This window comes from Atta colombica, unplaced genomic scaffold (genome assembly GCF_001594045.1).
Source record: "Atta colombica isolate Treedump-2 unplaced genomic scaffold, Acol1.0 scaffold38, whole genome shotgun sequence".
NCBI lineage: Eukaryota > Metazoa > Arthropoda > Insecta > Hymenoptera > Formicidae > Atta > Atta colombica.
The window spans coordinates 4368947-4383269 of record NW_017259490.1 but is presented as its reverse complement, the minus strand read 5'-3'; the positions used below and the strand labels follow the sequence as shown (position 1 = coordinate 4383269).

At 32.1% G+C, this 14323-nt stretch overlaps 4 protein-coding genes across 10 annotated transcripts in view; 2 read left to right on the top strand and 2 right to left on the bottom strand.

The window, feature by feature from the left end:
• Positions 1–1478, bottom strand: part of LOC108690974 (sialin) — a 4081-nt gene extending 2603 nt beyond the window's left edge. The window contains exons 1-3 of one of the 4 annotated variants that reach the window (XM_018198544.1): positions 1268–1345; positions 396–460; positions 114–337 (exon numbers count right to left, since the gene is read on the bottom strand). In XM_018198544.1, coding sequence (XP_018054033.1) covers positions 114–239 — 126 coding nt within the window. In that variant the 5' untranslated portion in view covers positions 240–337; positions 396–460; positions 1268–1345. Of the gene's footprint in view, positions 1–113; positions 338–395; positions 478–1267 lie in introns of those variants that run through there. The other 3 variants (XM_018198542.1, XM_018198541.1, XM_018198545.1) reach the window with 3 other exon arrangements.
• A 1505-nt stretch (positions 1479–2983) lies between these two features.
• On the top strand, positions 2984–5389 carry LOC108690976 (transcription initiation factor TFIID subunit 7). Of its 2 annotated transcripts, XM_018198547.1 has the most exons (8): positions 2984–3189; positions 3319–3447; positions 3542–3622; positions 3698–4064; positions 4424–4678; positions 4742–4771; positions 4847–5007; positions 5091–5389. In XM_018198547.1, the coding sequence occupies exons 1-8, from the start codon at positions 3106–3108 to the stop codon at positions 5112–5114; spliced, it is 1131 nt and encodes a 376-aa protein (XP_018054036.1). In that variant the 5' UTR covers positions 2984–3105; the 3' UTR covers positions 5115–5389. The 2 variants fall into 2 exon arrangements, with proteins under 2 accessions (XP_018054036.1, XP_018054035.1); XM_018198546.1 differs by having other exon boundaries at positions 4424–4771.
• LOC108690980 (probable trafficking protein particle complex subunit 2) lies at positions 5123–7538 on the bottom strand. Its single transcript, XM_018198554.1, has 3 exons — positions 7340–7538; positions 7035–7268; positions 5123–5520 (listed from the first exon to the last, which is right to left on the bottom strand). Exons 1-3 carry the CDS (start codon positions 7427–7429, stop codon positions 5422–5424), a joined length of 423 nt encoding a protein of 140 aa, XP_018054043.1. The 5' UTR covers positions 7430–7538; the 3' UTR covers positions 5123–5421.
• Positions 7539–9517: 1979 nt separating this feature from the next.
• LOC108690977 (glycoprotein-N-acetylgalactosamine 3-beta-galactosyltransferase 1-like) lies at positions 9518–13977 on the top strand. Of its 3 annotated transcripts, none has more exons than XM_018198549.1 (7): positions 9518–9544; positions 10588–10802; positions 11286–11430; positions 11561–11748; positions 12399–12606; positions 12684–12822; positions 13164–13977. In XM_018198549.1, the coding sequence occupies exons 3-7, from the start codon at positions 11400–11402 to the stop codon at positions 13705–13707; spliced, it is 1110 nt and encodes a 369-aa protein (XP_018054038.1). In that variant the 5' UTR covers positions 9518–9544; positions 10588–10802; positions 11286–11399; the 3' UTR covers positions 13708–13977. The 3 variants fall into 3 exon arrangements, with proteins under 3 accessions (XP_018054038.1, XP_018054039.1, XP_018054037.1); XM_018198550.1 differs by lacking the exon at positions 9518–9544 and adding an exon at positions 9555–9827 and having other exon boundaries at positions 11573–11748; XM_018198548.1 differs by lacking the exon at positions 9518–9544 and adding an exon at positions 9555–9827.
• Positions 13978–14323: the final 346 nt, after the last annotated feature.

Here is a 14323-nt window from a genome sequence, read left to right as displayed (position 1 = left end):
ATATATACTTAAAAAAAAATATGATATAAGAAGTAATATGATAAATATCTAGAGTAATGATATAAAAAATAATAATTAAGATTCAGACCACTTAAAGAAAACAATACATTTACCGGTATGAAAGTCCCGTTTATCGGTTTAGTTTTAGGACAAACGTCGCTAGTATCATTATCTTCAGCATGTGGTATTGCAGTCTGATTAACCATAGAGACGATGGCTACTGATAAATTTACCCTCATAGCATATACAAGAGCAAAGCCAAGAAAGCCCAGAAAACCGAGTGTGTGACGCGCTTTGATGCATGATGTAGTATCTGCCGGAATCTGCGATGTGTTAACTAAAAAAACATTACATTGTGAACATATATTATCAACAGAAAAGTTGAAATATATTACTTATGAATAATCTTGAAAGAGAATGGCAAGACCTTCAATTATGTAATTTGGCTCTTCCAGATATTCTAAAAACATTAAAAAAATTAATTTGCCCTGAGAAAAATGTACTAAATTTCAATAAATATTTGTTTGAATAATACTAACTTAACATTTATTTACATTAAATAAATATATTTACTAAATAAAAGAATGATAATTAAATGAAATTAATGATTCTTGTACCAAATAATATATTTATTAAATATTCTATTAATGATGCATTATATATAATTAATAATAATATATTAAATATTCTACTAATAATTAAATAGCTACTACTATTTAAACAGATGTTTATTAAAATTTAGTACATTTTTCTCAATGTATATTAAAGAAATTAAATGTATGTATTTGAAATATTAATTGACAGCTATCTAAATAGATCTAAAATTTCTTATCAGATGCATTATTGTAATTACAATCACATTAATATTCCCAAAAATTAATCTACATTTAAAACAATAATTAATTCTTCATTCTTCTCCTACTCCTGTGAAATGTAAAATAAAAAAGGGTATGAACGTAACTTGCTTTGGCACAAAATAAATATGACGTACTCGCGCATTGACGTCTCTCGCGAGGGGAGAAGGCGGAAAGATGAAGAAGGTCGCAATATCAACACTATAACAGATCATTTTCACTTCCGCGATATTCACGAACATCTGTCCCGCGTCATCATCGCATTGCTCACGTTATCATCCCTTTGTTTCCAAACAATGTACGCGCGACGCTGACTATCTCTCGCGCGTGAAGAACAACGTATAATTATGTGAACGAGGATGACGCATAATGATATCATAAAGGTATTCAACGAGATGTTTTCTGCGGATTACCTCGTTCCAGAGAATCGTTGATACATAACGGCTGATCATCCCTAGAGACGCTTGGGTCCAGGACTTCCATGATGCCGTCCTGGATCGTCCTGTTCTACAGCGATCCCGCACTTTTACTCACTGCCGCGTCAGGCATAAGAAATAACACTTTTCCGCTCCCTCCAGCGCGTCCACGCGGTAACAGGTCGTTACGGCTGTAGTTCGAGCCTGTGTCAGCTTTGATCAGCCTGTCCTCCGTGCGAAACGGAGTACGGTATACATGCGAGAGAGTGGGAAGGTGGGATGGATCCTGGACATGCGCAGCGTGAGAGTAACAAACAGAAGTACAGCCTGAGGATGAATTCTGTACATTGAAATGAGGTAAAAATTATAAAAATGAATTTATTAAAATATTTATAATTTTAACTAGTTATCTAGTAATAAATTTATCTAGTAGTAAACTCACTTTTATAATTTTTACCTTGTTTTACACAATCGTGCTCCTATTCTTTTCAATTGAATACGATATTTATTTAGCTTTCTCCTTTTTCTCTTCACATTGGAGAAAAAAAGAGAAAAGATAGTAAACAGTACAAGTTCAGCTGCAAAGAACGGACTTATATAGATAACTGATTTAAAGAGATAGACCAATAAGATAAATTATACGTTTTTTAGATAAAGAGATAAATTCAGGTAAATTATGTAATATATAGGATTCATGTATGAAACCTAAACACCGATGTGTGCGTGCGTGCGTGCGTGCGTGCGTGCGTGCGTGCGTGTGTGTGTGTGTGTGTGTGTGTGTGTACTAAACTGTTTAGTATTACTATGGCTGCGTCACGCATGATGCGCATGACATATTATTTTATCTTTCTTTAATATTCGATGAACAACAAGGATAAAATAATATGCACCATGAAACGGAACCTTTATGAGGGTGCAGTAAATATTAATTAAAAATTGTATATTTCTTATGGTATGTTGAATAATAATATAATCGTGGTATACATTATTTATATATCATTAATGAAAGTTTTAGAAATAAGAAATTTGAAGAAAAAATGTGCAATTGTAATTATATCTAATTATTATAATTAATTATATTAATAATATCATACAGATTTTTAAATATATAATTTATGAATTTATATAATGTTAATTTTTTTATTTGTATAATTTTTAAACATTAATTTTTAAAATTTTATGCATAATGCATACAATTTTAAGCGCATTTGTAATTTACAGAATTTCTTATTAATTTTTATGTTTGCACGTATCCTAATTTTACAAATGTTTTTTGTATTATATGATAAATAAAAAAATTTTCAATAAAATTTTGTTTCGATTCTATTAATTTTATTATTATTTATTTTCATATTATTGATTTTTCTCTTCCTCCTATCTGCAAACAATTCCATATAAATGCGACTATTATTGACAACTGGAAACTTCTCAAAAGTTTAGGAATGGATGCATCCAGAAGCGCTCAGTGAGTTCTGCCTATTTGATGCATATTTTTAGATCTAAAGCCGGTTCTACATTAGTTACAAGCTGATCGCAAATTTGTTGCGACAGCCAATCTGAAGCTTGCATTTTGAAATCAACGCTTTATATTGGTTGTCACAACAAACTTGCGATCGGCTTGTAATGTAGAACCGGCGATTGGCAATGGAATATGCCAATCAAATGCAAGAGCTCACTGAGCGTTCAGTGAGTAATTGTGCTTCTGGATGCATCTCTTGCCATCGCAATTGATGGATAGTGTTAGTGCTGTCGTTTGTCCATTTAATAACATTCCTTATTTCATTTTTGTTTTCATTTGTTATTTAAATCGCTTCATCGCATAAAACTCGAAGAAAATGAACCGTCATCCGAATACTGACAAAAATCGCAATGAGCCACAGGTGGAATTGGAGAGTCAATTTATTATGCGATTACCACCGGTATGCCTCTCATATTGCTATTTCATTCAATCTGAACTTAACCTAATCCGAGATTATTTAGAATTAAGAATTAAAGATTATATATATCAATTTTGATATATCATATTGAATATCAATTCTCTTTTTAAGGAACCTTCTAGAGTACTAAAGGAGGCGTTACGTAATAGTTTGCCTTTAAAAGACAGACTGACTATAAAACTGGAGAATGATATGCGTTACGGTGAGGTTAGACTTGATCACTGGTTACTCCATGCTAAGGTAAATTTTCCCTATTTCACACTATTCATCCTACATTATTGTGGGAAAATCGCTCACGAAAGTGGACTTATGTATTTGATAAACTTTCACTTAGGTTGTGGATCTGCCAACAATAGTGGAATCCTTAAAAACCATCGATAACAAAAGTTTTTATAAGACTGCCGATATATGCCAGGTAAAGAAGAATATTGTAAATAATATAGGAAATGAAGAGTTTATATTACATTATTTTCTTATAACATTTCTTTAGATGCTAATATGTAAAGAAGAGGAAGATCACACTGCTACCGATGAAGAGTCTCCTGTTAAACAGAAGAAAAAGGATCCAAACAAGGTGGATAAAAAATTTCTTTGGCCTCACGGTATAACTCCACCCACTAAAAACGTGAGACGTAGAAGATTTAGAAAAACTTTGAAGAAGAAATATGTAGAGGCGCCAGAGATCGAGAAGGAAGTTAAACGTTTATTGCGAGTGGACAATGATGCTGTTAATGTTAAGTGGGAGGTAATATGTGAGGATGAGGATACATCGAAACCTAGTAAAGTGTCATCTTCTGGTACAGTTAAGACTAAACGAGATAGCATAAATGGGAACACGTCTCAAAGTTTAGATGTTGGTAAGTATTAATTTACAATCAATTAATTAAATTAACATTTATTTGCTTACTGCTTATATATATTCGCTTATATTGCTTAGATAAATGTTAACTTAATTAATTGACTATATGATATATAAGATTATATATCATATAAGACAAATTTTATCTTTTATATAATAAACAATATTTACATAAGAACAATTCAAGTGCAATTAACTTTATATATATATTTATATATATATATATACATTGTACAAAATCGAAATGTGAATAGTTATAATTTTTTTAAATGATATGATTCAATATTGAAGTTAATTAAAATTTTTCATATTTATTTCTAATTTATAAAAAGAGAATGCTCTACTTACATATTTCAGCTGAACACGATATATTCGGCGAGCCAGTTAGCGACAGCGAAGATGATGATGAAGAAGCGAACATAAACGTGATGGAACTAGATGAGAATAGCCGCCTTTCAGCGGACAGTAGAGTTTCAGACTCCAATTCAATGCAAGCCGCATATTCTGAGAGGTCAAGTAACAACGCGACAACGAGCAGTGGATTAGTTACAGAGTTCAGCAAAGACATGTTCCACGACACCAATGGCGATACGGAAGCCGAAAAACCACAGGGTGAGACTAATCCATTAAAAGCTCCAAAATTAGAACAATTTCACTCGGAATATATTATTCCAGAATCGCCCACATCGGTATCCGTTTCTAAAGGTAATTTTAAGTAAGCATTGTTTCTACTTTCAAAATTTATACAATTTTAACTTATTTCAATCTAAAAACATCTAGATTCACGTCTTGCTACTCTTCACGCGGAATTGGCGGAATTGCGGCAAAGAAGGCAGCAACAAGAAATCGAAATAGCTAATATTGAAAACGTCAAGTTGAGGCAACGGTTCCAGGAGATTTTAGATAATTTATTGACTCAAGAAATACAGAAAGTACAAGAGGTAAAATGATATTACACATGTATATATACATTTTATTTAACAACTGTTTTGACTTACAAATATATACAAATATTCCTTTTCAGATACAAGATCTAGAAATGGAATAGAAAATACAGGACGAGTTTCACGCATTATACAATATATAAAAGACAACATATACATCTATATAAGATAAATTTTGTCTTTTATATAATAAACAAATTTTTACATAAACTTAAGTGCAATTAACTTATATACATATATATATTGTACAAATCAAAATGTGAACAGTTACAACTTTTTTTAAATGATATTATTTAATACTGGAAAACAATTTATTTCCAACGCCTATCAATAGCATATTTTATAGCATAAAAATCTTGAATAAAGTTAAAGAGAACAAGTTGAGATACTTTTACTAAGCAATCATTACGTTCATGAAGATAAATATTTTCTACCGTATAGCTGTGCCTTTTTCTCAAACCCCACAGATTTGATAGGAGTGTTTAGCTTATAAAATGGATTCATTGAATACTGAAACATAGAAACACAGCATTTCTGAAGTAATATTGTTAACATGTTCGTATACACTGAAGTTGAAATGTATATATACATGGAAATTGAAATCCCAACATCCCAAGAAAGAGTTACAAAGGTGAACAAAAATTACATTTTATTTCTCTATATGAGTTATTATATTTGTTATGCAGAATGTGAATGCAATGCCATATAAGAATTAAATATTATTTTCTTTAATATCTACTGTGGTCATTGCCACATTAAATGCAGATGTTCAAATGCACATAAATGGCTCATATATCAATTCTTATATCACAAAATGATAATCTATAATCATCCTCTCAAAAGCTTATACTTCACTTAAATTGGGTTAATTGCCAATATGTAGTTTGTTACCTGAGATATTCTGTACATTATTAAAAGAAATAGATAATGTACGACACGTTGTTATAGCTTTTTATAGACACTAATGCTTACAAGCAGACACTAATGTTTTATACATGGAAACTTTCATATTTCCTATGGTACTACACTCTATCTATGAGTTATAATCTTGCAATTAATATGTAATAATTTATAAACAAATGTTCTGTGTAATTTTCATTTACCTAATACAGTTCTTTCTTGATGTTGGGATTTCAATTTTCATCAGTATAAATAATATCAGTGAATAATGATGCTTTCTTATTATAGTCCGTTCTTATTTTAAAATTATATTAAGATACTAATACAACTCTCTAATTAATTCACAACATCTTAACAAATATCAGACTACGAATATTGGCTACAGAACTGCATATTAGCATCTTGAGACATTACTTAAGACAGTAATTAGTTTATAACATTTTTGTACTTAAGATAGTCTTGAATATTAAGAACTAGCTTTGGTGATTTCTAACAAGAGACACAGTGGTTGTCTTTGTTTAATATTTGCAAACAATAAGGATGTAATGATTCACTGTGCTACATTGTGTTATCTGTGACTGTGGTCAAAGTCTCGCTACAAATTCTTTGAAGCATTTGATGGACTAATTAAAAGAAAGCATTTTACAAACTGACCAGTTAAAAAACGCTTCATCACGTTGACCATACCCTGTGTCTTTTATTGAAAAGCATCCTATACCAGCCATTGTAAGGCCGTAATCACACTGCAGGTTGTCAGTTCTATTTTAGTCAATGATGATGCAGCGAGGCAGTGCAGATTAGGCAATGTGATTGGCAAAAATAGAATCAACAATTGAAATCAAAAAATAGAATCGTAATTGGCAACCTATGTGATAAGGGCTTAAGACTATTTCATTTCTGTTTAACATTAGTATATAAGAGACATTTTCCAGCAAGGATCCAGTCAGACACCATAAATCATTTTATCCTTGTTTAATGTAGGCAAACAAGGATGTAATGATTTATTGTGTTCCACTGCGTCTGATTATGTTCTTGCTGGAAAACATCCAAGGATTCACAGTGTTATAATGTCTATTTCTTGCTACAAAGCACTCTAAATCTGATATTATCAAAATAATTATTACCTTTATGTAAGTCTCGTACATTTCATTAAAAAAGTTCTTGATTCCGTCTTCATTCTTGCTGTCGTGCACCATGACAAATCTGATATGAGTCGCCGTTACGAACGCGCTAACAAACCATTGGTTAAATTTATCCACAACTTTCAGATGCATGTTCGTCGTTTTCCACGTGTGCTCATCCACAAGATCGAGTGCTGCATGGGCGATGAATTGATTCAAATGCGAGTGATCCTCCTTCTAAAAGAAAAAAAATAGAATGGTAGAATCGACAAGTCAATGCAAAGTTGAAGTTTAACCTCAAAACGAACTTTTGCGTCTTTTCCAGCATTGTTAAACTCTATCTCGAACAGCGGATTATCGGCATGGCCAACGATAGCGAAATAGTAATTTGCAGACATTGCGAAACGGCAGAACGTTGTCAGATATCACCGTAGATCATAACATATAATTATTCATCAGAAAGTTACTGTTAATCTTCTACACACGGCGCAGCCATCTGCCATATACTGTCACATCTTCCTTATCAATTTCAAAAGGTTCAAAACATTGCGCGTCGCGATTCGAAAAATACTTCAGTCGATTATGGTAAGATTCAAGAACAGTTTGAAAAAATAAAATTTTTTGAAATTATATAATTTTTTGAAATATATAAGACTGTGTTCTTTAAAAATTGGAAATCGCATACTTATACATTTTTCAGCTTTTTATCTGCTTTCAATAATAATGTATAAAAATTTTTTCTGTATAAATTAAGCGAAATATCAAATATATTAATCGAATCTTGATTTTATATATAAAATTGTAATTTTATTTGAATTATCAATTATTTGCAGGAAACCTATTTTACCTTTGCCTGATTAGTATCGACGGTACATTATTATTTTATTCAATCGATAAGGCAGATGCTATAATTATTAGGGGTCAATTATGTACCTTGAAATTTCCGATAAAATTATAAAAATGAGCGAATTTATTATGTCTTGATCAATAAAATTATAAGTAATTTCGATTTTGTAATTTTCATCTCGTTTCAAGCATATAATTGATCCTCATCAGAATTCTGCCTTCTGTATTTTTAATTTATACGTTTTTATGGAATATTTCAGAGTTGTGCGTTCATTCACAAAATATATAATTTAATCTATACGTATAATATAAATTATGTAAACCATATCTTACATGTTATATATGCAGTAAAAAATTAATCTATGAAGAGCTCATTTTTTTTCGTTGTACTAAAGTAATTTCTAGTTCATTTAAATATTTTTTAAATTGTCGATATTAAAATCAGCTATTTTGATCCTAAAACTTTACAATTTTACAATTTCTTCTATATTATTTTATAATCTAATTAATTTATAATTTATATATTTTACATTGTAATTAATATTTACATATTTTATAGTATTTAATTGTATATTGTCTATAAGAAACAAATTTGTGTAAATTCAAATTTAAACATAAATGTAATTAAATACATAAATGTAATGTTGAAATGTATAGCACAATTAATTCTGGGAAGTACTATTTAAGTATTATTTTACATTCACACGAATCTTTATTAAACGATGATTATTTTCTTTATTCTTCTGTAATACATATATGTACATAAAATTTATTACATCCATAGAACACTTTATTTAATATAAATTTATCCCAATTTCAATTTTCACTATTGTTTGATCTCTTTATCAAACCGAATTCTTCAACGCCGAATATTAATGGCTCTTCGCGTTTTTATTAATGACAGAACACGACAACTCATCGTGCTGCTAATTTTAGCAGATCCTGTATATACACGCGAATTGCAATCATCAATCGTAATTACTAACCGTAGCTGTAAAATAACAAAGTAGAGATCGCTGATAAATATGCGAGAATCAACAAATAATAACTTTGTCTCCCTTGAGCGCGCATGGAAAAAATATATGCTGACAAACGCATAATTTCGGGATAATCTCCGCGCGATAATGATATGAAGAGATTCCGCGGCAAGCTATGCTTTGCGATACACAGACCCGACAGGATAGACACACACACATGCACGTATACACACACATATTGTATACGTACATACCGGATGAATTGAGTCGTATCAAGTCGTATCGCGTCGGTGGTTTGTTTCCCCCGCGCTTTCGGCGTTTCCTCGCGATACGAGAATATCGGCGTGATGGCCATATGCGTCGTCACGTCAGGAGTATCACGAGTCGAATGGAGACGGCCTCGATGCATGCTGTGTGTAGATACTTTCCAATCAGTGCGTATGTACATATTACACGACACGTAATGTACGTATGCGCGCGTGCGCGTGTGTGCAGTATGCAATATTCATTTCGAGGGGGGAGAGAGGGCGAGACGCGCGCATCGCTGATTGTTATCGCCACCCGAATGTTCGCCGCGGATTCTTTTGTGCCCGTTAACGCGTCTCTCGCGATAACGCTCGCGGGATGACGCCGTCGCCCGAAGACGTTCGCCTGTGAATTTTGGGGGGGGGGGGGAGGGGAAGAAGAAATGTAAGTCGTCAGTTCTTTTAATCTTGTAATTGATCATGGAACACCGACAGTATTCCCAACGTGCTGTGTAAACATATTCTCGGGATAACGCGCGCTTCTCGGAAGTTTGAGGAGGAGGATCCGGAATCGGATCCGCGTGTTAGATCCGTGAGTGACCGCAAGACGTGTTGACGAGTTTTTCTCTTTGATGAACGACTCACTTCGTGCGACGGCGCGGCGCGATAAACATTCCCCGGCGCACCATCGACGACTAGATAGTGGGCGATCCACGATACTCCGCACGGTTTGTGAATGAAAACTCCTTGTTACGCGTACGAGGTGTATAGTGACGATGATATTGGGCCGTAAATATTTGTCACGATCGTGCGAATATTTGCGCAATTGTGCAAATAAATTTAGTAAACATGGGCTAACGAACGAGTACTTCGGTGTAACTTGACTTAATAAGAGAGACGACTAACTAAGAGAGACGAAAACTGATGACTATCGCGAAAAATATTGCATTCCGACCTCTTATTATCGCACATTGCACAATTCATTTTCTTTTTTGTTTTCACCGACAGTATTTTTAAAGGAATGCAATGCCACTGTTCGACGGTCGAACGTTTCGAATGCGATGCTCTGCTGCTTTTTGCATTCGCCGTTATATATGTGCCTGTAATTAACATAATAATAGCCCCTTGCATAATATTAGATCGAACATTATTACATATATTTCCTATTTTCTGTATTCGCACCTGTGCTCTGGCATCTGTGGCTTTGTAAAAAATCTTTTGTTGCTTGGAGATAGCATCTAATATTACACAATACACATTAACATTATCAGTGAAACAAAAGTGCTGTTATATTTAGCATCATGATAATCATTATTTCGTTATCAAAGAATATTTTCGATGAACTGTTTATACATTCAGAGACATAAATGCGCATATAACTCAAAAAGTGTGCCGTGAATACAACATTGTCTCCAAGTATTCTCGTCTCCAGACTTTTCACACACCTGTTTCTGGTTGCTATTTTTATAGGTTTCTTTTTTATTTCAGATCTCCAGTCCTCTGAATCGAAGATACTGCATTATACATATGCTTATATATACAATTCTTAGCGCTCATTCTTAGCTGACTAAAAATACGAGAAGCATGAAAAGATGTGGTCAGCGAAGATTATCTACATTATTATATAAGTGACGAGTTCAATATATGAGCTTAGAAATGGCCTTGAAGAATTTATCATATTATCAAGACATCATATTGATCAAGTATGTATATGAAGTTATTGAATAATAATGAATTTATTTTATTAACATAAATATTACGTGATGTTGGAGTTGATGTTGATTTTAATGTTGTGAAACAGTCATTTGCGACATGAAGGAAAGCTAAAATAATACATTAATATAAGAGTATTTAATATAAGAGAATTTTTTATCTGTTTGTTTCTATATTGATAATTATATAATTAATAATAAATCTGATATTGATAAATAATCTTCTAGAGTAGCAACAAACTTAAAAGTTTATTGATATCTTACAAGATGATATAGATATTACAGCAAAAGTTGTTCAATATTAGTAGCATTTTCTATTTGAGATCGGCCCATGCGTTCAAGTAAATTTGTCAAGTATACTTGTACAATCTACTTGTGTGAGTTTACTTGACATGTATAGCCAGCTTAACACAGCAACTACTCTCTCTTTTCTTATTATATTAATCATAAAACAGTAATGTTTTTATATTTTAGAAGGCAGTAATAAAAGTATCATGCATTTATACAAGTAAAAATGAATGCGAAGGAGACTGCAATTTATATTCGCAAGCATTTATAGCGTTATTGAGCCAATTTATATTATATATCATGATGCAGCAGCGGCTACCTAGTTTCGATGGTAAGAGTCCATTTAATTTTATATAAAAAAATTTTATATAAAAAAATTTATGCTTAATTCTGAGTGATTTATATTAATCCATAATTTGTAAATATGAAATTGTAACAGTTATAAAATATATAGTAATTAGTTATTCACACAGGTGGTCGAAGTGGACGGCGATTTATATTGACACTCGTAGCTGGAACAGTTTTCGGCTTTTTATCAGCATGTTTGCTCATTACATCTACGAGAGATGTACCGCACATGTTCAGTTGGGTACCAGGTGGTTCTGGCCTTTCTAGAGATCCTCATCATTATTCAGAACTAGAATCAGAGGTATGCAATGTATTTTTTTATATTCCAAATAACAATGCTTTTAAAACATTTGGTGCCAGCTTGATCTATCATTCAGAATATCATATGTTAAGTATTCGATATAAAACATAGAAACTTATAAATCAGCATAAATGCGTATTAATTTTGTTATAGCTATACCTATGAGGAAAATGATGAATTTCCTCTCTTTTTGATTAAAATATGTGTAAATAACGTTTTTTTAAATATAATTATTGTACAATATGTTCCGAAATTCGTGAATCAAAATACCACAGCAAAAGTTCTCGAAAAATTAAGTTTTTAAAATTAAGTAATTAAAAAAGTTATTTGTATTTTAATTTAATACATTTAATAAATTTTTATTTTAAGTACTGTTTAAGATAATAAGAGTTTTAACATGGCTAACTATAGACTAAATAATGGCCCGTATTAATGGTCATTTAAACGTAATTAGCCATATTTAAATCCTTATTATCTCTTTTTGAGACAATAAGGATTTAAATATGGCTACTACTTCAAAAATTTTACAAATAATTTAATTTTTCGAGAACTTTCTTGCTATGGCGTTTTGATTGATGAATTTTGGGACTATATAGGTGTAACTGTGAAATAATTTTTAAGTTTATCATTATTTGAATTTTCTATGATAGGTTGGCCCTGCAACAGAAGTGAAATTTCATGGTGATGATGAAGATTTCCACAAAGGAGAAGATAGAATAGCTCAGGATATGGCGAGAAAAGTACGTGTCCTTTGCTGGATTATGACAGGTCCAAAGAACCATCAGAGCAAGGCTCGTCACGTGAAAGCGACATGGGGAAAACGTTGCAATGTACTTCTTTTCATGAGTTCTGCGGCAGGTATTTTAAACATCAGATAAAAGTTGTGATACGCAGGTAGAATTTTTGTACAGTGCACGCATGCCATTTATTTTCAGACGCTAGCTTACCCGCTGTAGTGTTGCCAGTAAAGGAAGGTAGAGATAATCTATGGGCTAAAACCAAAGAAGCGTTTAAATACGCTTACGAGAAGTACAAAGATAAAGTAGATTGGTTCATGAAAGCTGACGATGATACGTAAGTGTATTCTATATTTGTGATAAATTTTATCTCTACACATGTATCTCTATACATGTACAGCTATACAGATATACATGTACATTCTTTTCATGATTTTATTTTTACGATATAATATACGATATAATACATAAATAATACAAATTGGTATTTTTTTATATTGGTTAATAAAAAATATAAGTACAATACTGAATAAATTTAAAAAAAATTAAATAAAACTTGATAGTTTAGATTATTTTAAATGAACAATGTTCTCCACAATCAAAAGAGCTACTAAATATAATATGTTATACACATATGTAATTGAAAAAAATAATTTTTTTGTGTTTATGCGTTTTTAGATATGTGGTGGTAGAAAATTTACGATATATGTTATCGTCATATAATCCAAATTCATCATTGTACTTCGGATGCAGATTTAAACCTTTCGTAAAGCAAGGTTACATGAGCGGTGGCGCAGGATATGTACTTAGTAAGGAAGGCTTACGCAAGTTCGTGGAAGAAGGTTTACCCGATAAGACAAAATGTCGGCCGGATAATGGCGGCGCCGAGGACGTGGAGATGGGAAAATGCCTCGAAAAAATTGGTGTACGCGCGATGGATACCAGAGATCCTCATGGGCGCGGTAGATTCTTTCCGTTTGTGCCAGAACACCACTTGATCCCAAATCATGTAGATAAGAATTTCTGGTATTGGAAGTATATCTATTATGATACCAAGGATGGATTGAATTGCTGTTCAGACAGTGCTGTTTCATTCCATTACGTGTCACCGAACATGATGTATGTTCTGGAATATCTGATTTACCATTTGAGACCATATGGTATCAGTCACAGCCTGGAGAGATCCTCTCCGGATCGATCGTCGACGTTGATCGAATACTAGTCCGTACACTGTCGTAAATAAATCATAAGGTTCTATAATTTTTATTTTATACATGATACTAGTCCATTCGAGCCAACGATATATAAGTGTAATATATTCTCAGCGGAAAAGTGTGATATATCGTACTTCTTAAACACATGAAGTCTTTATACGTATCTGTGTTAAAAAACACTGGCCATAATGGATATAGTTATAGACTAGAAAAGATAGGGAGATAGTGCAAGCACAATAGATGCGTAGAGATTCAGAATTTTTTTTAGAACAAAATTACGACAGTTAAATTTTATAAGATGCGATGTGATAATAATTTCTTAAGAGTTTAAACTGAATAAAACGTATGATCCTTAAAATAAATGTCGTATTTTAATATATATGTCGTCGAAGAATAATGCCGTGTATTTTCCTTTCTCTTTAAAGGTATTTAAAAGTATCACGTTTTATTTTCCTTAAAAAAAAAATACTTTTATCTACCTAATTAGTTAATGTAAAGATATACAGCACCATTAAGATATCGACTAGTAGAAAGATATTAGTACACAAAACTCGAAATGATAAGAGCAATCACTTGGCAAATGAAAAAAATTCAATTGTTCACATTTTTTTGTTCATGGAAGCG

Excerpts from the sequence above, each read along its gene's own strand:
- LOC108690976 (XM_018198546.1), top strand. The coding sequence starts at position 3,106 with ATGAACCGTCATCCGAATACTGACAAAAATCGCAATGAGCCACAGGTG. Across the intron at positions 3,190-3,318 it reads TTATTATGCGATTACCACCG|GAACCTTCTAGAGTACTAAA; the intron begins GTATGCCTCTCA and ends TCTCTTTTTAAG. Across the intron at positions 3,623-3,697 it reads AGACTGCCGATATATGCCAG|ATGCTAATATGTAAAGAAGA; the intron begins GTAAAGAAGAAT and ends ACATTTCTTTAG.
- LOC108690980 (XM_018198554.1), bottom strand. The coding sequence starts at position 7,429 with ATGTCTGCAAATTACTATTTCGCTATCGTTGGCCATGCCGATAATCCG. Across the intron at positions 7,269-7,339 it reads ATGCTGGAAAAGACGCAAAA|AAGGAGGATCACTCGCATTT; the intron begins GTTCGTTTTGAG and ends TTTTTCTTTTAG. Across the intron at positions 5,521-7,034 it reads TGTACGAGACTTACATAAAG|TATTCAATGAATCCATTTTA; the intron begins GTAATAATTATT and ends TCTATGTTTCAG.
- LOC108690977 (XM_018198549.1), top strand. The coding sequence starts at position 11,400 with ATGATGCAGCAGCGGCTACCTAGTTTCGATG. Across the intron at positions 12,607-12,683 it reads TTTCATGAGTTCTGCGGCAG|ACGCTAGCTTACCCGCTGTA; the intron begins GTATTTTAAACA and ends ATTTATTTTCAG. Across the intron at positions 12,823-13,163 it reads ATGAAAGCTGACGATGATAC|ATATGTGGTGGTAGAAAATT; the intron begins GTAAGTGTATTC and ends ATGCGTTTTTAG.